Source organism: Aotus nancymaae, unplaced genomic scaffold (assembly GCF_030222135.1).
Source record: "Aotus nancymaae isolate 86718 unplaced genomic scaffold, 86718_ANA_hifiasm-v0.15.2.pri h1tg000022l_1, whole genome shotgun sequence".
Classification (NCBI taxonomy): Eukaryota; Metazoa; Chordata; class Mammalia; order Primates; family Aotidae; genus Aotus; species Aotus nancymaae.
Window position 1 is genome coordinate 42,204,079 of NW_026988435.1, and position 22,956 is coordinate 42,227,034.

The following is a 22,956-nucleotide window of genomic DNA, read 5'->3' on the forward strand; positions in this document are numbered from 1 at the left end:
TGATTAGTGCCACAGGGTGGCATGGCTAGAGCACTAAGAAACAACTAAAGCTAACAAACCAGTCTGGCATGGAACTAAGAGGGAGGGGTGTTCTTTCTCAGTTAAGCTTTATACTGGTGGTGCATCCAAGATGTAGCAGCACATCAGCAATAGCTCATAATAAAAACTAATCATGGGATGAACTTGATGTATGCTTAGGATCAGAAGAAACAACAATCTTTGCCCATTAGCAGTTTGGCCACATGTACACATAGATTATATCACATACATATACTTAGTCTAAGTCATATATACCAAGCTAACAGAAAAAGAATAGCAATTTCAAACATTTTGCTAGCACATAACTTTGTAAAAAAAATTAAACTAGTAAAAAAAGAACCATGCAATTTTACATTTTTGGTGCTTGTTTTCAAGCTGCTACCAAATTTAGAAAATCACTTCCCTTTATAACAAAGGGCTTTCAGAAGCTAAATATCAAATGAAATACTTCTAGCATTTAAAGAGTTTATTAGACACATACAATTACATTCCATGAAGTTATGAGTGAGCTACAAAATGGAAAATTAAGAACTCACATTGATAAAACCTCAAACACATCTCAGAATAAATTCAAGCTTTTTAGCTTAACATCTGTATCTTTATCAACTTTTTAATGCAGAAGGACCCATTAAACACTTATGTAATAAAATTCAATGTTCTATGCTAAATGCAGAGAATTTTATAGTCCACAGCATGATTTATAGATACATTATCACCTTTCTTCTACAATGCTTACATTACTTCACAATTATAATAATTATTAGGCTATTAATACAAAGCAGAACACTTCTTCAAATTAAGGTACCTTTTGCTGTACGTAGCAAAGACTGCCTTCCTGCACCAAGTAAAGAAGTGACTCTTGAAATACTGGGTGGAATTTCTTTATCCAACATAGGACCGATGCGTTGGCAGATTTGCAACAGATGATCAGGAGCCACATGCTTATTGGACAAGACCTAGTTGGAGAGCAAGTTTTAATGACAGCAGTTTAATAATACCAAATACTATTGAATACTTAGGGACAAGTCTGACAAAACATAAAAAACATATACTGAAAACTACAAAACATGCTGAGAGAAATTAAAGACAATCTAAATTTAAAAATTTATTTTCTAAAATAAATCTGTTTAAATCTATAGATTCAAACCTGTAACACTCAAAACTTTAGCAGAAATTTTGTAGAAATTGACAATTTTGTTCTAAAATTTATATGCAAATGACCTAGTAAAGCACCTTTGAAAAAGAACAAAGGTTGGAGCGCTAACAAAACCTAATTTCAAGACTTGAAATCAAGACTTCACTCAAAATTATGCTAACTGGGCCAGGCACACTGGCTCAAACCTGTAATCCCAGCACTTTGGAAGGCCAAGGCGGGTAGATCACTTGAGGTCAGGAATTCGAGACTACCCTGACCAACATAGTGAAACCCTGTCTCTACTAAAAATACAAAATTAGCCAGTCATGGTGGCACAATCCTTTAGTCCCTGCTACTTGGGAGGTTGAGGCAAGAGAATCACTTGAACATGAGAGGAGGAGGTTGCAATGAGCCAAGATCGTGCCATTGCGCCCCAGCCTGGGCAACAAGAATGAAACTCCGTCTCAAAAAAAATAAATTGGCCAGGCGCAGTGGCTCACGCCTGCAATCCCAGCACTTTGGGAAGCCAAGGCAGGTGAATCACAAGGTCAGAAGATCGAGACCATCCTTGTCAACATGGTGAAACCCCGTCTCTACTAAAAATACAAAAATTAGCTGGGCATAGTGGCGCATGCCTGTAATCCCAGCTACTCAGGAGGCTGAGGCAGGAGAATTGCCTGAACCCAGGAGGCGGAGGTTGCGGTGAGCCGAGATTGCGCCATTGCACTCCAGCCTGGGTGACAAGAGCAAAACTCTGTCTCAAAAAAAAAAAAAATAGCCAGGTGTGGTAGCGCGCACCGGTAGTTTCAGCTACTCAGGAGGCTGAGGCAGGGGAACTGCTTGAACCTGGGCAGAGGTTGTAGTGAGCTGAGGTAGCGCCACTGCATTCCACCTTGGTGACAGAGCAAGATTCCGTCTCAAAAAAAAAAAAAAACCCTAACTGGCCTGTAAGTGAAACACACATCTTTGAGAGATGTTAAGATATCAAAGATCATACAAGACATTATCTAGTATCCAAATCATGGATAACTGGTTCTCAACAATATACTAGGCAGTAAAAAACATTAATTCTTTCAGTAAGTATTGAAAGACTACTAGGTGCCAGGAACCGAAAATAGATATACCTACGAATAACTACAGACAATTATATGTCTCTCATAATTTTAAACTAAAAATAATCATTTGGATGGGTGCAGTGGCTCATACCTGTAATCCCAGCACTTTAGGAGGCCCAGGCAGGTGGATCACCTGAGGTCAGGAGTTCAAGATCAGCCTGGCCAACAGGGCAAAACCCTGTCTCTACTAAAAATGCAAAAATTAGCTAGGCATGGTGGCACAGGCCTGTAATCCTAGCTACTAGGGGGGCTGAGGCAGAAGAATCGCTTAAACCTGGGAGGCAGAGGTTGCAGGGAGCCAAGATCATGCCACTGCCCTCCAGCCTGGGCAACAGAGCGAGACTCATCTCAAAAAATAAATATATAAAATAAAAATAATTGTTTATTTACTCCAACGTAAAAGATAAAGTGAGAAACTATTGCTCTCATCTCTACAATAAGAACAAGCTAGATAAACTTTTAAAAAATGTTTTAACCAATCACAGCTGAAGAAACAAAAATCTACATTAACTAATCCCAGAAAGTACGAGCTTTTCTGTGAACAGAAAAGGGACTCAGGGCAGGCGCTGTGGCTCAACCTGTAATCCCAGCACTCTGGGAGGCTGAGGCAGATGAATCACCTGAGGTCAGGAGTTTGAGACCAGCCTGGCCAAAATGGTGAAACCACATCTCTACTAAAAAAAAATAAATAAAAAATTACCTGGGCTTGGTGGTGGGCACGCACCTGTAATACCAGCTACTTGGGAGGCTGAGGTACAAAAATCGCTCAAACCTGGGAGGCTGAGGCAGAAGAATCACTTAAACCCAGGAGGCAGAGGTTGCAGTAAGCCAAGATCATGCCATTGCACTCCAGCCTGGGGAATGAGTGAAATTCCATCTCAAAAATAAGTAAAGAAAAGGGACTCATAGCTGCTTTCATCCCTAGCAGAGAGGCAGGAAGAACTGACCTCAGACAAGAACAAGAAAAAGCCATTCAAACCTCTAACCAACTTGTGGCTGGCATGACTGACCAGAAACCTAAGGAGCCTCAGTTACAGTAAGTCTGCACATCTACCACAATTTTCTTCCACAAGCCTTCACCAACTGCATAGGGCCCAAACACTAAAGTCAGGCAGCCCTGGAAAAAACCTTACATTCCAAGTGTACCACAGAGGCCCTCCTAAGGCTACAGATAGAACAACACAGTGGAGAATCTCTTCTGACATGGAAAGCCCAGAGCAGGACTGCAAGGCAGAGAGAACTCTGTAGTAACCTAAAAAGTTGGCAGTTAGTTACAAAGTAGAACAAGATCTCACAAAGTTTGGAAAGGTGGAAACTTCACTATAAAAAATAAGACATCTCAGGAATTTCAAGAGTGCCCAAATGCCAAACTCTGCTGGAAGGGAAAGTCTTGATGCCACCTCTAAGTATACAAAGCCAGTGATTAACTGAATGTAACAAAGATCAGAGATGATAATTACAAATTAGATTGACCCTGTTTCATGCACTAAGTGCATGAAGGAGAAAAGAGCATAATCTTTACCAGGGGTAAATACATTACTGCAGCCTCTACTCTTTTTACACAAAAAGTGACAGCAGACGTCAAAAAATGATGATACACAAAAAGCCAGATATGTGACCCATGGTTAAGAGAGGAAATGGTCAATAGAAGCAGACCTAGAGATGGCCCAGATGTTCAACAACGCTTAGTCATTATTTCTTCAAACTATTTCTGCCCTTTATCCTTTCCACTTGGGACTTTAATTACACATTAAACTATTTGATATCATGCCACTTATTCAGAAAGTTCAGAGAACCCAAGCAAAACAAATGCAAAGAAAACCACCTAGGTGTGCATGTGAAAGGCAGCTTCTGACATGCCCTCTAATAGTGCCCAAACTTCTTAGTCACAGATTTGTGAAATCCCCTCCTCAGTTACTTCAGAATACAGTAACATTGAGAGGACACTACTTCTGTGATTAGGTTATAATTGTGACGTTTGTCTCACTAAGGCTCTACTGCCTTATCAGTTCTCATCTTGATAACTCAAGCTATCAGACTGGAAAGACCAAGGGGAAGGAACGGACGGTGGCCAATAGTCAGGTAGGAACTAAGGCCCTTGGTCAAACAACCCTCCAGGAACTAAATCCTGCAAAAACTACATAAGTTTGGGCGCATATTCCTTCCCCATCAAGCCTTCAGCTAAAACCCCAGCTCTGCAAACATTTTGAATGCATCTTCAGAGAAAAGGAAACAAAGAGCCCACCTGAGCTGTGCCTGAACTTACAGAACTGGCAGATAATAATAAATCAGTACAGTTTTAAGCTGCTAAATTTTGGGGTGATTTGCTATACAGCAATAGATCATGACTACAGGACAACAGAGTAAAACTGCTGAAAATCAAAGACAAAATAAAAATCTTAAAAGCCACCAGACCAAAAAACCATTATTTTCTTTCTTTTTTTTTTTTTTGAGACGGAGTTTTCCTCTTGTTACCCAGGCTGGAGTGCAATGGCACGATCTCGGCTCACCGCAACCTCCGCCTCCTGGGTTTTCAGGCAATTCTCCTGCCTCAGCCTCCTGAGTAGCTGGGATTATAGGTACGCGCCACCATGCCCAGCTAATTTTTTGTATCTTTAGTAGAGACAGGGTTTCACTATGTTGACCAGGATGGTCTCGATCTCTTGACCTCATGATCCACCCGCCTTGGCCTCCCAAAGTGCTGGGATTACAGGCGTGAGCCACCGCGCCTGGCAAAAAACCATTATTTTCAAAGGAGCAATAGGACTGCTAAATTTTCAACACTGAGGAAGGCACAAAGCAGTAGGACATCCTTAATGTGCTGGGGGGAAAAAAAAAACTCTTGAACCAGAATTCCACAGCTAGTGAAGTCATTGTCAACAAACCTTTGTTAAGACTTTGTGCTTGGCTGGGCGCGGTGGCTCACGCCTGTAATCCCAGCACTTTGGGAGGCCGAGGCGGGTGGATCATGAGGTCAAGAGATCGAGACCATCCTGGTCAACATGGTGAAACCCCATCTCTACTAAAGATACAAAAAATTAGCTGGGCATGGTGGCGCATGCCTGTAATCCCAGCTACTCAGGAGGCTGAGGCAGGAGAATTGCCTGAACCCAGGAGACGGAGGTTGCGGTGAGCCAAGTTCACGCCATTGCACTCCAGCCTGGGTAACAAGAATGGAACTCCATCTCAAAAAAAGAAAAAAAAAAAAAGACTGTGCTCTTTGTTCTTAGAGACAGAATCTTGCTCCATTGCACAGGCTGGAGTGCAGTGGCACAATCCTGGATCACTGCAACCTATGCCTCCTAGGTTGAAGCGATTCTCCTGCCTCAGCCTCCCAAATAGCTGCAATTACAAGCGCACACCACCACATCCAGCTAACTTTTGTACTTTTAGTAGAGAAAGGGTTTCACCATGTTGGCCAGGCTGGTCTCGAACTCCTGACCTCAGGTGATCCACCCACCTCGGCCTGCCAAAGTGCTGGGATTACAGGTGTAAGCCACCACACCCGGCCAAATCTTCATTTAAAGAAATACCAAAATAAGTTGCACGGACTGAAGAAAAATTACCACAAATAGGTCCCACAAAACCGGAGGAAGAAGTTAAAATACCAGAAAAGATATATAGGTAGGTACCCGGGCACGGTGGCTCACGACTGTAATCCCAGCACTTTGGGAGGCTGAGGCGGGTGGATCACTCAAGGTCAGGAGTTCGAGACCAGCCTGACCAACATGGAGAAACCTCGTCTCTACTAAAAATACAAAAGTAGCAGGGCCCGGTGGCGCAGGCCTATAATCCCAACTACTTCGGAGGCCGAGGCAGAAATGCTTGAACCTAGGAGGCAGAGTCTGCAGTGAGTCGAGATCACCCCACTGCACTCCAGCCTGGACAAGAGTGAAACTCCCTCTCAAAAAAAAAAAAAAGATATATAGGTAGGTAAAGTGAATATTGACTTTAGAACAACAGTAATAATGTCTTGAAATTTTTATAATATATGTGATAAGGCAGGGCTGAGCATGGTGGCTCATACTTGTAATCCCAGCACTTTGGAAGGTGGAGGCAGGTGGATCACCTAATGTCAGGAGTTCAAGACCAGCCGGGGCAAGACAGCAAAACTCCATCTCCACTAAAAATAGAGAAAATAGCTGGGTGTGGTGATATGCTCCTGCAATTCCAACTACTTGGGAGGCTGAGGCAGGAGAATTGCTTGAACCTAGGAGACAAAGGTTGCAGTGAACTGAGATCACACCACTGCACTCCAGCCTGCACAACAGAGTGAGATTCCATCTCGAAAAAAAAAAAAAACGATTAATATGACAGGATGGTGACAAGAGTTATAACTTCATTTATTTGGGAAGTGGTAAAAGAACTAATTTAAAGTAATGTATATTGGTAATGTATAGTGAAACCTCTAGGGAAACCACCAAAATAACAAAAGGATATATAACTACAAAGAAATAAAGAGGCTAGATGTCGTGGCTCACACCTGTAATCCCAGCACTTTGAGAGGCCAAGATGGATGGAACACTAAAGGTCAGAAGTTTGAGAACAGCCTGGTCAACATGGTGAAACCCTGTTTCTACTAAAAATACAAAGATGAGCTGGGCATGGTAGCAGGCGCCTATAATCTTGGCTACTCAGAAGGCTGAGGCAGGAGAATGGCTTGAACCTGGGAGGCAGAGGTTACAGTGAGCCAAGATCGTGCCACTGTGCCCCAGCCTGGGTGACACAGCGAGTCTTAGTCGGGGAGAGGTGGCGGGGGTGGAGTTATTAAAATAAAGAAAGAATAAATAGTCCAGGCAAGGTCCACTTTGGGAGGCTGAGGCAGGCAGATCACTTGAGCTCAGGAGTGCCAGACCAGCCTGGGCAACAAGGCAAAACTCTATCTCTATAAAAAAATAGCCAGGTGTAGTAGTACATGCCTGTAGTTCCAGCTACTCAGGAGACTAAGGCTGGAAGACTGCTGGAGCCCAAGAGGTTGAGGTTGCAGTGAGCCATGTCATGCCACTGTACTCCAGCCTGGGTGACAGAGTGAGACCCTGTCTCAAGAAAAAAAAAAAGAAAGAAATACAGAATAAGTAGAATACTTGTTACCTTTTTGAAATCTTGCTGTCATCTTAAAATACTTGATTAATCAAAAAAAAAAGTGAGAGAAGGAATAAAGAAGAAATGAGACAAAGAACAGGTAGACTTAAACCCAATGATGTTTAAGTAATTATACAAAAAAAGAAAGAAATACAGAATAAGTAGAATACTTTTGAAATCTTGCTGTCATCTTAAAATAATACTTGATTAATCAAAGAAAAGTGAGAGTAAGCCAGGCGTGGTGGCTCATGCCTGCAATCCCAGCACTTTGGGAGGCTGAGGCAGGCTGATTACCTGAGGTCAGGAGTTTGAGACCAGCCTGGCCAACATGGTAAAACCCTATCTCCAAAAAAAGTTAAAAATGAAAATAAAGTGAGAGAAGGAATAAAAAAGAAATGAGATAAAGAACAGGCAGACTTAAACCCAATTATGTTTAAGTAATTATATTAAATGCTAACAGGCAAGGTACAGTGGCTCACACCTATAATCCCAGCACTTTGGGAGGCCAAAGAGGAAAGACAGCTTGAGCCCAAGAGTTCAAGATGAGTCTAGGCCATATAGTGAGACCCTGTCTCTACAAAAAAAATTTTTTTAATGAGCCGGCCATGATGGCACACATCTAGTCATGATGGCACACACCTATAGGCTCAGCTACTCAGGTGGCTGAGGCAGGAGGATCTCAAGCCCAGGAGGTCAAAGCTGCAATGTGCCATGATAATGTCACCGTATTCCAGCCCAGGCAACAAAGTGAGATCTTGTCTGGAAAAAAAAATGGCCAAAACATCACTAAAAGAACACACATAAAATTACGCGCTGTTTACAGGAGACAACTTTAAATATGAGAACACAGAAAGGTTGAAAGGAAAAGGACAGAAAAAAATACTGTGCCATCGCTAACAAAAAGAAAGTTGAAGTGGCTATACAATGTAAGGCAAAGTGTATGAGAAGGCAAGATGATTATAATAAATAAAACATTTTCTAACGTTTTAAGGTCAATTCAATAGGAAAACAAAAATCTTAAATTTGAATGTACCTAATAAGAGTTTCAAAAAGGAAAGAAAGAGAGATAGATCCACAATCACAGCTGGAAATTTTTTTTTTTTTTTTGAGATGGCGTCCTGCTCTTTTACCCAGGCTGGAGAGCAGTGGTGCAATCTCTGCTCACTGCAACCTCTGCCCCCCAGGTTCAAGCAATTCTCCTGCCTCAGCCTCCCAAGGTGGTAGACTACAGGCACGCACTACCACACCTGGTTAGTTTTTGTATTTTTAGTAGAGCCGGGGTTTCACCATGTTGGTCAGGCTGGTCTTGAACTCCTGACCTCAAGTGATCTGCCTGCCTCAGCCTCCCAAAGTGCTGGGATTACAAGCATGAGCCACCAAGCCCAGCCATAGTTGGAGACTTTAACAAATTTTTCTCAGGAATCAAAAAAACAAATAAGCTGGCAAGAATCCATAAGGATACATATTATCTGAAAATAAACAAGTCGCTCAACTTTTATTCCTTAGATACAAATAACTTGTCGTTGGGTGAGCCTATGGAAACTAATAAGTACTCTCTCTTTTTTTTTTTTTTTTTTTTGAGATGGAGTTTTGCTCTTGTTGCCCAGGCTGCAGTGCAATGGCTCGATCTCGGCTCACCGCAACCTCCGCCTCCTGGGTTCAGGCAATTCTCCTGCCTCAGTCTCCTGAGTAGCTGGGATTATAGGCATGCGCCACCATGCCCAGCTAATTTTTTGTATTTTTAGTAGAGACGGGGTTTCACCATGTTGACCATGATGGTCTCGATCTCTTGACCTCATGATCCACCCGCCTCAGCCTCCCAAAGTGCTGGGATTACAGGCCTGAGCGACCACGCCCGGCTACTCTCTTTTAAAGTAGCACAGCCAGCCAGGCACAGTAGTTCACATCTGTAATCCCAGAAGCTCAGGAGGCTGAGGTGAAAGATAACCTGAGGCCAAGAATTAGAAGTAGGCAACAAAGTGAGACCCTGTCTCTAAATCAATCAATAAATAAAAATTTAAATAAATCAAGTTGCACAGGCAAGACCAACAGATTCACAGAGAGCAATACCCAACATTATTCAGCACTGAGCTATAAAGACTTTTACCCATCCTACATTGTAGTAATCTGTAAATGGGTAAATACTAAGCATCATTCATTCAAGTATGAGCATTCATAAGGAGGCTTTCTCATTTTATCATAAAACCCTACAAACAGAAAACTAGCTGAAGGAGAAATCTATACAATTATGTCTTAAACAATTTTACTAATAAATACTACTCATCATTAATGTGTACCAGGCACTGTTAAGCCATTTTTTCCATGTTTACAACAACCCTTTGATAGTTTTTTTTTGTCACCTAGACTGAAGTGCGGTGGCATGACCTTGGCTCACTGCAACTTCCACCTCCCAAGTTCAAGCAATTCTTCTGCCTCAGCCTCCCAAGTAGCTGGGATATACAGGCAAGCGCCATCACATCTGGCTAATTTTTCTATTTTCATCAGAGCCAGAAATGTTGGCCAGGCTGGTCTCGAACTCCTGACCACAAGTAATCTGCACACCTAGGCCTCCTAAAATGCTGGGATTACAGGCGTGAGCCACCACGCCCAGCCACATACAGTTATTATTATTATGCAGATTAAAAAACTGGGATAGAGATTAAGTAATTTGCCTCAGAACATCTGATAAACAGGACAAGAAAAGGAGGATTACAGTTCAACCACCTGGCACCAAAATCCAAACTTCTTTTTTTTTTTTTTTTTTTTAAGACACTAGGCTCTGTCACCTAGGCTAGAGTACAGGGACAAGATCGTATCTCACTACAGCCTCAAACTCCCTGGCGATACTCTCATTTCAGCCTCCCAAATTGCTGAGACTAAAGGCACAGCACCAGGCCTGGCAAATTATTTTATTTGGAAATAGGGTCTCACTATGTTGCCCAAGGTGGTCTTGAACTCCTGCACTCAAATGATCCTCCCACCTCAGCCTCCCAAGCAGCTGGGATTACAGGTGTGAGCCTCCATGTCCAGCTCACAAGTTCTAGTCTTTACTGCACTGCTGTATTGCTAGACTGTAACTCATCGATCACACATGATCATTAAGTGTCCCCAAGTTGCCGGGCGCGGTGGTTCACGCCTGTAATCCCAGCACTTTGGGAGGCTGAGGCAGGTGGATCACGAGGTCAAGAGATCGAGACCATCCTGGTCAGCATGGTGAAACCCCGTCTCTACTAAAAATACAAAAAATTAGCTGGGCATGGTGGTGCGTGCCTGTAATCCCAACTACTCAGGAGGCTGAGGCAGGAGAATTGCCTGAACCCAGGAGGCGGAGGTTGCGGTGAGCCGAGATCGCGCCATTGCACTCCATCCTGGGTAACAAGAGTGAAACTCCGTCTCAAAAAAAAAAAAAAAGGGTCCTCAAGTTACAAATAAAATGCTTATAGAATGATAGATCTCTATAGTCAACTACAACACAGAATCCATAGAGGAAAAAAATTAGCTACCCTCAGGATGAAGGGTCTTTAGGGTTCCACTGTGAAAATTAAATAATGGGATTAGTTCCAAGACTTGTGAGAAACACAAAGTTGTAAAAGTGCTTTTGTTTTAAAGGGGTAAGTAGCCCTACTATAAAAAAAAAAAAAAACAAACCTCAGCCTAAGACTTAAAGTCGTATCTTGCAGTGCACCCAAGTTCCAAGTCATGGCCTATAATCTTCTATCATAACCTGATTCCTTAATCCTGTAGAATACTTAAAATGGTAATACCAATCTCTTCTTGGTTTGGGCAATTAAGTCATAATCCAGGAAGGTTAACAAACAAAGATGAAGAAAGTACAAATATATTCACACAAGTATACATGCATACAATATATACATACAAGCATATGTATATTATACAAGTATATATTGATATAGTAACAAGTTTTATAATTACTAAGCTACATTTATTTGATAGAGAAAAATTACAAAATAAATTTGAAATATATTTACAAGTTTAGGCTTTAGAAAATTCATGGTTAGGTTTGTCTAAATTAACCTTGCTGAGGTGACTAAAATAACCATACACTTGTGGCTAGGCACGGTGGCTCCTGCCTGTAATCCCAGCATTTTGGGAGGCCAAGGCAGGTGGATGATGAGGTCAAGAGATTGAGACCATCCTGGCCAACATGGTGAAACCCCATCTCTACTAAAAATACAAAAATTAGCAGGGCATTATGGCACATGCCTGTAATCCCAGCTACTTGGGAAGCTGACGCAGGAGAATCACTTGAACTCAGGAAGCAGGGGTTGCAGTGAGCCGAGATCACGCCATTACACTCCAGCCTGAGTAACAGAGAAAGACTATCTCCCAAAAAAAAAAAAAGCAGCAAAACTAGGCAGGGCAGGGTGACTCAACGCCTGTAATCACAGCACTTTGGGAGGTTGAGGCAGGCGGATCACTCAAGGTCAGGAGTTTGAGACTAGCCCGGCCAACATGGTAAAACCCCATCTCTACTAAAAATACAAAAAAGTAGCCAGGCATAATGACACGTCTGTAATCCTAGCTACTCAGGAGGCTGAGGCAGGAGAATTGCTTGAACCTGGAAGGCAGAGGTTGCAATGAGCTGAGATCACACCACTACACCCCAGCCTGAGCAACAGAGTGAGAGTCTCAAAAAAATAAAGAAGCAAAAGTACCAAAATACTCTTGCCCCCAAATGCGGGTTGGAATAACAGCATGGTCACAAGTCTAAGATAAATTGTGGCTTTATAAACACAAATACTAGAATCATCTAAAAAGCTTTTTAAAATACTGATGTCCAGTACCACCACAAAGATTCCAATTTAACTGGTTTGGGGCATACTCTGGGCATCCAGATTTTATAAAGCTCTCCAGATGATTCTAATTCAAAGATGAAAACCACTGAGAAAAAGGAACATGTTAACATGAGGAACAATCTGACAAATACAGAATGTAAAACATTATACAGGATAAATGATTTGGTCTCCAGTAAATCAAGTGCACAGAAATGACTATTCAAGATAAAGAGAGATTTAAGATAATCAGGGCAGGTGTCATGGCTCACATCTGTAATTCCAACTTTGGGAGAAGCAACTGAAAGTAGGAGTCTGAGACCAGCCTGGAAAACATAGCAAGTCTTCTCTAGGAAAAATTAAAAGAAAAAATTAGCCAGGTGTGGTGGCACTTGTCTGTGGTCCCAGCTATTCAGGAGGTGAAGGGCTGAGGTAAGAAAACTGCTTAAGCCTGGGAAATGGAGGCTTCAGTGAGCTGTGATCCTGCCACTGCACTCTAGCCTGGGAAATGGAGGCTTCAGTGAGCTGTGATCCTGCCACTGCACTCTAGCTAGGGGAAATGGAGGCTTCAGTGAGCTGTGATCCTGCCACTGCACTCCAGCCCGGGTAAGACCCAGTGTGTGTGGGGTTGAGGGGGAGAGAAAGGAATCAATCAATCAATGCGTGTACGGACCTTGTCTGAAGACCAATTTCAAACAATGTAAAAAGACACCCAGGGAATAAAAAGAAAATCTGGATATGGACTCTGTGATACTGGTAGTTCTTATTTTTTAGAGATGGACTCTAACAAATTTAGAGATGAAATGTAATGTCTGGAATTTGCCTTAAAATATTCCAACATATTAACCAATAAAATGAATGGCTTTCTGGAATTTGCTTAAAAATAAGGGTGCAGATAATATGCAACATTCTCTGATAATCACTGGAGTTGGAAAATGGGTACCTAGTGGGTGGATTATTATTTCCACTGATAATTTATTAAAATGTATATATACCCCAAAAAGAAACGAAAGTAAATATAGCAAGTTAGTAACATTCAAAATTCTAATTTCTTGGCCAGGCATGGTGGCTCACACCTGTAATCCCAGGACTTTGGGACACCGAGGTGGACAGATCACCTGAGGTCAGGAGTTCAAGATCAGCCTGGCCAACATAGTGAAACCCCATCTCTACTAAAAACACAAAAATACAAAAATTAGCCAGTGACTTGCTTGAACCCGGACAGCGAAGGTTGCAGTGAGCCAAGTTTGCTCCTCAAAAGAGAACGTCTCAAAAAATAATTCAAATTTGTTGATGGCATACAGGGGCGCATTATATTATTCTCATTTGTGTACATTTGGAATACTTCTTTTTTGTTGTTGCTTATGTTTTGAGTCAGGGTCTCGCTCACCCAGGCTGGAGCACAGTGGCTTGATCACAGCTCACTGCAGCCTCGACCTCACTTCAGGCGGGTCTGGAACTCCTGGCCTCAAGCGTCCTGCCAAAGTGCTGGCATTATAGGTGTAAGCATGGCAGCTGGCCTGTAATACTTCTTAAGATATTTTTTAAAGACTCTGAAAGTTTAGAAGCTATACGTATATGATAAATGAAAGAATAATTCTTCTTTACACACAGGAGGTTCATCATCACTCAGTCCTGGGGGACTAGAGGGCAAAGAGGAAAATAAAGAAGAAAGTATACCCACCAGACAGACCAAATCAGAAAGGCAATAAGAGATGCCAAATCACAGCCATATCATCACAGACTTTAAATGATTTTAAACAATAGTAAGTAGGGTTTTAAGCAATTCTAGCAACAAAAGCCAAGAAAATTATATGAACTTTTTTTACTTTTATCTTAAAAGAAACTAGGCCTTGCTCCATCTCTCAGGCTGGAGTACAGTGGCAGGAGGACAGTTCAATGCAGCCTCAAACTCCCAAGGTCAAGTGATCCTTCTGCCTCAGCCTCCCAAGTAGCTGGGACTACAGGCACACACCACCACATCTGCCTAATTCTCTGTTATTTATTGTGGAGACAGAGTCTCGCTTTATGCGCAGGCTGGTCTGGAACTCCTGGCTTCAAGCCATCCTCCCACCTAGGCTTCCTAATGTGCTGGGATTACAGCTGTGAGCCACTGCACCCAGCCCCTATAAATATATTTTAAAAGTAACTTTTCCAGTAGTTACAGCACTACCCTTCTTTCAAGTTATTTTCTCTCAGGCAGCATGACTACACTATCATAACCAATAATGCTTTTCTGCTTCACTGATAAGGCTATATTATCAAAGCTATATTATCCGCGGAGAAAACTAAGAGAAGGCAAGAAAAAAAAATGTCTCAAAATGTCAAATTCAAGAAAACGAATTGCCGTCATCAGAATTTTTGGAACTCATTCTCTTGAAAGCATCCACTTTTAAGTGTTTACTTCAAAATCTAAGAAGGCAAATACTAAGATTCTCTTACTTGCACCAGGTTTCAAGTGTTAATACTTAACTAAAAATACTTTTTAGCAGAAAGAGGGTTTTCCCACGTTAACTGTTCATAGAAATAACACATCCTCTGGTTTCCTTTGTTGTCTAATTCAAAATTACCACTTTTTTCTTCTTTTTTTCACTTGCCATACCATACTCTACCACTTAATAGCTATAGATCTTCAAACTGTGCTAAAAGTTCACTCAGAAGCTCTTTTCCCTCTCAATTGTTTTCCTTACACAAGATACGGAATATGGCCTGACAACCAAATTCTTTATCCTAATAACGAAATGGTAAAAATATATTCATGAAAAAATGTCTTATTCCACTAAAATCAAACGAATCCCTGCAACTGCTCTAACTGTAGATAAAACCAAGTTATAAAAATAGTGAGAGCAACTAACCAGGTTCACAAAGTATAAATGAGACTGCAATGCACGATTAACAGAGCTCAAAAGAAAAAAGTACCTATTTAAAGCGCTTCAAAGTATTTTATTAAGTTATCTAGTTATCACAGCAACATCAGTGTGAAACTCTTCGAAGTAAATCAACTTTTTACGGCATTCAACAAATATTGTACAGTACAGAGGAGCAAAAACTAGCGGCATATTCACACAGCAGCAAGATTTTATGACGCTGCTGCAGACAAAAACAAGAAATAAAAAGCTCAACGCGAGAACATTTCTCCACCTTCAGAGACCAATGATTCTATTCCTAGGGAACAAGTGGCGGACAGACCTGGGCAGGGCAAGATCGGGAAAGCCAATCAGAGCGCAAGTTACAAGCGCGGAGGCGGGGAGAGCGAATGAAACCGCCCCGTTGACTGGCTGGCTGAGTACGCCACACCCCGCAGAGGCGGCCGCACCTGGACCCCCACCCCTGCCGCAGGACCTCCGCGAGTCGCCCCCCTCCCCTGCGCCCCGCGCCGCCCCCCAAGACTGTTTCCTGCCAAGACAAACCTGGCCGCCTCAAAAACAAAACAAAATCTTCAGCAGGGAGCGCAGCTGTCCGAGGGCCACCCCCCAGTGCGGCTCACACTTTGCACCCCACGGGCCGGGGTCCCCGCGAGGGAAAGGGGCAGGGGCGGGGGGCGGGGGGCGGTGCACGGAGACCCCGGGGAGCAAACGTGCCCAATGCTCACCAATTCCTCGTAGCTCCTGTTGTGCTCGTTGCCCTCCCAGTCCAACCTCTTCGGCAACAACTGGAAAGACACGAAACGTACACGAGTGACCACCGCTCCGGCGCGGGCGCGGAGCGGGCGGGGGTCGGGGGCGAGCACCCCTCAGGGCAAGGTCGGGAGGAGGGACGCGAGGGAGCGCGGGGCTGGGCGCGCGGGGAACGGGCGGGCACAGACCTGGTACTGCTCCAGCTCCTGCACCAGCACCTGCGGCCGAGAGACGCGCGGTCAGGGGTGGGGTCGGGCCCAGACGCGGGGCGCGCCCGCTTCACCGCCGCCCTCCACCCGCGACCCCGGCGGCGGCGGCGGCGGGGACACCAAGGACGCCAAGGCCGCCGCCGCCGCCGCCCGCGGGCCCGCACTCACCTGGGCCGCTCTCCGACACGGGCCCGCCGATAGGTACCGGGCGATGAGGAAGTACAGCTCTGCGGGAAGACGGGGAGTTGGGTCAAGCCGGGGCGGGGAGGGGACGGGAAGCGGCCAGGGGAGCCAAAGCAGCCGGGGGCGCCGGGGAGGGGGTGGCAAGGCCCTGCGTCTTACCCGACTCGATGAGAGGCACCGGGCGTCGGGCGGACGAGGGCTCCGCCATGGCGGGGCGCGGGGCAGGAGGCGGGAGCGAGAGAGCGAGAGAGCGAGCGAGTGAGCAAAGCGTGTAGGCCGCGCCGAGGCCTGACCGGGCCGGCGTCCCCTCTTCTCAGGCGCGCGCCGCCGCCGCCGCCATGCCGTGCGCGCCGCCAGACCCGACGCCTCCGCGGGGGAGGAAGTAGTCCCGCCGCGGGAGACGGCAAGTAGTCCCTCCGCGGGGGGCGGGGGCTTTGGCGCCCAAGGAGGACCGGAGTTCGCTCCCCGCTCGGGAAAGCGAGCCTCGCTGGACGCTCTGTCTCCGGGGACTCGAGGAGGAGAATGTGACAGGGAGGCAAAGACCTGGCCCCGGGGCAGCGGCGACGAGCGGGGGAGGGGAGCGTGCGAGGGGAGCGCGCGTGGCCCAGATCCCTGCGCGCGATGAGGTGGCCTCTAGGGGTTTGTGAGGTGGTGGCGCGTTGCCGGGCTACCCAGTTGCGGGCGGGTGCCGGGGGCGGAGGTCTGGTTCTCCGCGGGTCGGGAGCGGGGCCGCAGGAAGCGGCAAGTCACCGCCGCCTCCCACGGGACCTGGGTCTTCAACCCAGGACCGCAGGGGCGGCGGGTTCTGCAGGGTCGCCCGCTCCCGGTTGCTCAGAAGGGACATTTCATGGACCAGTTATCTGGGACCAGCGTGTTTTGCCTTCCACGAAAGACCTCTCGCTTCGAGGACGCGAAAGCCTTCCAAGTGAGGATCGGTCCGCCGCGCCTCCCGCTGAGGGGACTCCGCCCGGACCCGCGCTCCTGGGCGTATGTTGGCGTTGCCAGCGCGTCTGCGGCGCCTCGCGGAAAGAGTTAAATAAAATGCTGCGCCGTGCGGAAGGTGTGCGAGTTGGGGGGAGCAGCGCGCAGCTGCGGGTGACGGCTGGGCCGGACACGTCCAAGCATGGACAGGAAAACGGAATTGCGGGGAGAGGGCGACGCAGACGGGCCGCAGACCCTCCCTAGGAAGAGAAGCCGGAAACTCGGGAGCCATGTGCAGTTAGAATCCTTGGAAGACTAGTAGGATGTGAGGTTGGAGTGGTGGACGAGGACCAGAAAATTCCCTTGTCATGCCAGGCTTCTGACCTAACCGGATGAATTTCCTGAGCACATCCAGCCTGCCGTGCTCTGACCCCTAAAGTACAGCAGTAACCCTAAATGGTGTCCCTGCCTTCCTGGAATGCACATTCACATTGATTCCTACGCACAGCAATAACCTACACAGCACAGAGAGGTTCAGATCAGACTCCAGGCAGGAATCTGCCTGCACCTTGTCCTGGCTCCACCAGCTTGACCTTGAGCAAGTCAAAACCTGTGGGTCTCAGTTTTCCATACCAGTAAACCGTAGATAATTCCTCACTAGTAAACTGCAGGTAATATTTGGGCCTGCCTCATAAAGTTGTGAGGATTTAATGAATTAATGTGTTCCTGGCATATAGGAAGCACTGTGTACAAGTTGGCTCTTATTTACACCAAATAGCAAAAGCTTTCTATTTTTTAACTAATTTATTTATTTTTTTTTTTTGAGACAGTCTTGCTCTGTCGTTCAGGCTGGAGTGCAATGGCGCCATCTCGGCTTACTGCAACCTCCGCCTCCTGGGTTCAAGATTCTCATGCCTCAGCCCCTGGAGTAGCTGGTATCATAGGCACGCGACACCACGCCCAGCTAATTTTTATATTTTTAGTAGAGACAGGGTTTCCCCATGTTGGCCAGGCCGATCTCGAACTCCTGACCTCAGGTGATCCATCCCCTCCCTCGGCCTCCCAAAGTGCTGGGATTACAGGCGTGAGCCACCGCGCCTAGCCAAAAGGTTTTATATAGATGTATCGATGGATATAGATATCTGCGAGGTAACAATCTAAACATGTTTGGGCTAGTGCCTCGGTAAGTTAACTCCTTACATCTGTTAATTCAGCATGCACTAGTAAGTGATGGTGATTTAAAAAAAGGAATGAGGCCGGGCGCGGTGGCTCACGCCTATAATCCCAGCACTTTCGGAGGCCAAGGCGGGTGAATCACGAGGTCAAGAGATCGAGACCGTCCTGGTCAACAAGGTGAAACTCCGTCTGTACTAAAAATACAAAAATTAGCTGGGCATGGTGGTGCGTGCCTGTAGTCCCAGCTACTCAGGAGGTTGAGGCAGGAGAATTGCTTGAACCCAGGAGGCGGAGGTTGCGGTGAGCCGGGATCGCGCCATTGCACTCCAGCCTGGGTAACAAGAGGGAAACTCCGTCTCAAAAAAAAAAAAAAGGAATGAGCCACAGCTTTGCCATCAAAGACTTCAGCATCATTTAGAGGAAACAGATGTAAGCAAATAATGACATGATTTACGGCAGAGATAGGCGGAAGATCAAATTGCCTGTGCGTGGGGGAAATGTTAGGGAGGTTTGGGTTATCCAGGCTACAATGTGTAGAAAGGGATTTCAGACGTATGAACAACAGAGGGCCAAGACATGAATATAATTTCTAGTTTAAGGAACCCCAAGTTTAGTATGACTACTTGGAGTGACTTTGGAGAGGATGGGACCATGACGTCAGAAGTTGAAATTAGGAGCAATTGAAGGGTTCTAGGCCAGGAAGCAATCATTTTCTATTTTAGGACGGATTTGAGGTTAAGACCAAGAGGCACTTAACAGACCCCTGAAATAGAAAAGAAGTGATACATGAGGGCAGTGGTCATAAGGATGGAGAAGAGACAAGTTCAGAAATATGTAGGACATTAAATCTGCAAGATGAAGTTGGGTGGAATAAGAAAAATCACAAAAATCTTGTTTGAGGCTTGTCAAAGTTGTGACAACAAATGAGGTAGGGTGTACAGACTGTAGCTAAATTAACTGCTTGCAACAACTTGATTATTCGAAGTTACATTCTATAGATTACTGTGGGACAGGGTGATCTGATGCTGCAAGATTACCAAAGTTACCAAATGACAGAGACATCAAGTTGGGAGAGTTTTAACTTTCAAAGATTGAGCAAGGAGTTGTGTATTTCGTTTTGTAACAAGGTCAGAAGATAAAAACCCCAAAAGATAATTACAAGAATTTATATCCCAAGCTCTGGTCATTGTCTAAAATTATAATTCTGGTATTGGCAGCATGGTAACCATTACAAGAAATCAGAAACGATGGCACAAGGCCAGACACAGTGGCTCACACCTGTAATCCCAGAGCTTTGGGAGGCCAAGGCCAGAGGATTGCTTGAGCCCAGAAGTTCAAGACCAGCCTGAGCAACATAGTGAGACCCTACCTCTACAAAAAAATAAAAAAATTTAAAAATTGCCAGGCATGGTAGGTGCATACCTGTAGCCCCACCTACTTAGGCTGAGGCAAGAGAATGGCTAGAGCCTGGGAGATTGTCTTCAGTGACATGATCACAGCACTGCTCTCCAGCCTGGGCAGCAGAGCAAGACCCTGCCTCAAAAAACAAAAGACATGATGACATGAGTTTTTCTTTGCAAGAGCCCTGGGAGTCTTTCTACAACTTACTGTCACATTCATGACAAATATTCTTTCTAGATTTTGAATAGGAACAAATAGTTCTATCAAGAGGGAGAATGTCTTCCCCATTCAATTCCCAGATGTCAAGAGAGCAAGATGTGACTCTCACGTTTGCCTACCAGAAGGAGGAAAAGGGAATACCTTGTCCAGCAGCAGCTCCTTAGTGGATACCCGCCAGAAGTGGTCTCCAAACAAGGCAGGAATCTGTGTATTCCTCACACAGTTAAAGCCATTCCAAATGTACACACTGAGGTTTGCTTTTGGGTAAATGAAAATAACTTTTTTTTGAGACAGAGTCTCTATCGCCCAGGCTGGAGTGTAGTGGCGCGATCTTGGCTCACTGCAACTTCTGCTCCCAGGTTCAAGCAATTCTCTGCCTCAGCCTCCTGAGTAGCTGGGATTACAGGCACTAGCCATCAAGCCCAGCTAATTTTTGTATTTTTAGTAGAGATGGGGGTTTCATCATCTTGGCCAGGCTGGTCTTGTACTCCTGACCTCGTGATCCACCCGCCTTGGCCTCCCAAAGTGTTAGGATTACAAGGGTGAGCCACTGCACTCAGCCATAACTTTTGAATTTCACCACAAGAAAGCTATATGGTAAGCAAGTGTTGGAAAATCTTAACAGCAGGTGACATTAAGCTGTAGGGTTGCATTTTCAAGGAAACCAATATCTTAGCCCATGGCAAGCAACTCTTGACTGGATAAACACTCTTAGATGTCATTAATTGGCTCCTTGCACAAGGAAAAAGCTGAGGCACGGAGAGATTTGAGTATGGCCCAAGGACACGGATTTGGTAAGTGGCAGCTGGACTGCAAGCTCAAGTAGACAGTATTACCTTAGACTGAAATGCAAACACTGCAAAGTCCTTTCTCCCTTGGTCACATTTCACAAAAGAGGAAAATGGGACCTGAAAAGTAGAAGACTTACACAAGATTGCACAGCTAGTGCATCAGAGAGCTGACAGTTGAACGCTCACATGATAAGTACATGCGTAAACTCATTTACTGCAGGCAACTCTTAGATTCTGTTATTCCCATTTTAAGAATGAGGAAACTAGGTTAGGCGTAGTGGCTCTTCTCTGTACTATCAGCACTTTGGAAGACCAAGGCAGAAGGATCGATTGAGTCCAGGAGTTCAAGGCTGGTTTTGAACACAGTGAGACCCTCTCTCTACGAAAAATAAAAATAAAAGTTAGCCCATGCATGGTGTCGGGTGCCTATAGTTCAAGCTATTGGGGAAGCTGAGGCAGGAGATCACTTGAGCCCAGGAGTTCTAGTCTGTCATGAGCTAAGACAGCACCACTGCACTCCAGCCTGGGCAACAGAGCGAGACCCTGTCTCAAAAAAGAATGAGGAACTAAGGCTAATAAAGTTTAAGAATTTGCCTAAGGATGGAAAACCTTTTTTTTTTTCTTTTTTCTGAGACGGAGTCTCGCTCTGTTACCCAAGCTGGAATGCAGTGGTGCAATCTCGGCTTGCTGCAACCTCTGCCTCCCGGGTTCAAGCAATTCTACCTCAGCCTCCCAAGTAGCGGGGATTGCAGGTGCATGTCAGCATGCCCAGCTAAATTTTTTTTTTTTTTTGACGGAGTCTCACTTTGTTACCCAGGCTGGAGTGCAGTGGCGCCATCTCTGCTCACTGCAACCTCCGCCTCCTGGGTTCATGTGATTCTCCTGTCTCAGCCTCCTGAGTAGCTGGGACTACAGGTGTGTGCCACCACGCCCGCCTAATTTTTTGCATTTTTAATAGATACAGGGTTTCACTGAGTTAGTCAGGATGTTCTAGATCTGACCTTGTAATCCGCCCACCTCAGCCTCCCGAAGTGCTGGGATTGCAGGTGTAAGCTACCACACCCGGCCTAATTTGTTTGTATTTTTAGCAGAGATGCAGTTTCACCATGGTGGTCTGGAACTCCTGACCTCAGGTGATCCACCCGCCCTGTCCTCCCAAAGTGCTGGGATTACAGGCATGAGCCATAGCGCCCAGCTTTATTTTTTTTTAATCTGTCTGTGAATGAGAGGAAAATAAAATTCAGTAGACCCTTCCAAGTCACCACGTAGGAGGCCCAACAGCGTTAAAGGTGAATGCATATCTAGAAAATGGTGACCAAACAAGTCTCATCCCAACAATTCACATCAGAGAGTGGTCAGGATGGGGTTAGAGAGTAGAGTCCATTTCAAAAGACTGAAAAATGAGATAAGGAAATCTGTGAGCAATGTAGATCATGCAGAACAACTTAGATATGTAGTCCAAACCCTAATATTAGTTTTTTTGTTTTTTGGTTTTTGGTTTTTTTTGAGACGGAGTTTCGCTCTTGTTACCCAGGCTGGAGTGCAATGGCACGATCTCAGCTCACCGCAACCTCCGCCTCCTGGGTTCAGGCAATTCTCCTGCCTCAGCCTCCTGAGTACCTGGGATTACAGGCGCGTACCACCATGCCCAGCTAATTTTTTGTATTTTTAGTAGAGACAGGGTTTCACCATGTTGACCAGGATGGTCTTGATCTCTTGACCTTGTGATCCACCCACCTTGGCCTCCCAAAGTGCTGGGATTACAGGCGTGAGCCACCGCGCCCGGCTCCTAATATTAGTTTTAATGCAAATTTATGTTAACTGAATTTAGGTTCATTCAGGAGGCATGTTGATGCATACACAACATCAGCATAGCTCTGAGGGGCAGGAAGTAGATAATGTTGGACTTCCAGAACACTATACCACAAACTAGAGGTGAAATTAAATGCACACAAAAACCTGGATCACTTCATTCATTCAACAAAATATGTGTTGAAAATCTCTTCTCCAGTGGGTCATGGCAGTATCTAAAAAGAAAGAAAGAAAGAAAGTCTTCTCTAGCTTCTGGGCTTTGTTTTTACCTCCTTAGAGAGAGCATGTGGTTCTGTCACACAGGCAGGAGTGCAGTGGCACAGTCGTAGCTCACTGCAGCCTCAAAGTCCTGGGCTGAAGCAATCCTCCCACTGAGTACGTGGGACTGCAGATGTGCACCACCATGCCTGGCTAGTTTCTTTTTAATTTTTTGTAGAGATGGGGGTCTTGCTCTGTTGCTCAG

General features: G+C 45.2%; 1 protein-coding gene across 2 annotated transcripts in view; it reads right to left on the reverse strand.

Annotated features, from left to right (window-relative positions):
- BRWD1 (bromodomain and WD repeat domain containing 1) overlaps positions 1–16,528 on the reverse strand; it is a 131,731-nt gene extending 115,203 nt beyond the window's left edge. The window contains exons 1-5 of one of the 2 annotated variants that reach the window (XM_012445341.2): positions 16,333–16,528; positions 16,159–16,217; positions 15,970–15,999; positions 15,757–15,816; positions 845–995 (exon numbers count right to left, since the gene is read on the reverse strand). In XM_012445341.2, the coding sequence (XP_012300764.1) occupies positions 845–995; positions 15,757–15,816; positions 15,970–15,999; positions 16,159–16,217; positions 16,333–16,381 (349 nt within the window). In that variant the 5' untranslated portion in view covers positions 16,382–16,528. The remainder of the gene's footprint in view (positions 1–844; positions 996–15,756; positions 15,817–15,969; positions 16,000–16,158; positions 16,218–16,332) is intronic. The other variant, XM_012445336.2, reaches the window with a different exon arrangement.
- Positions 16,529–22,956: the final 6,428 nt, after the last annotated feature.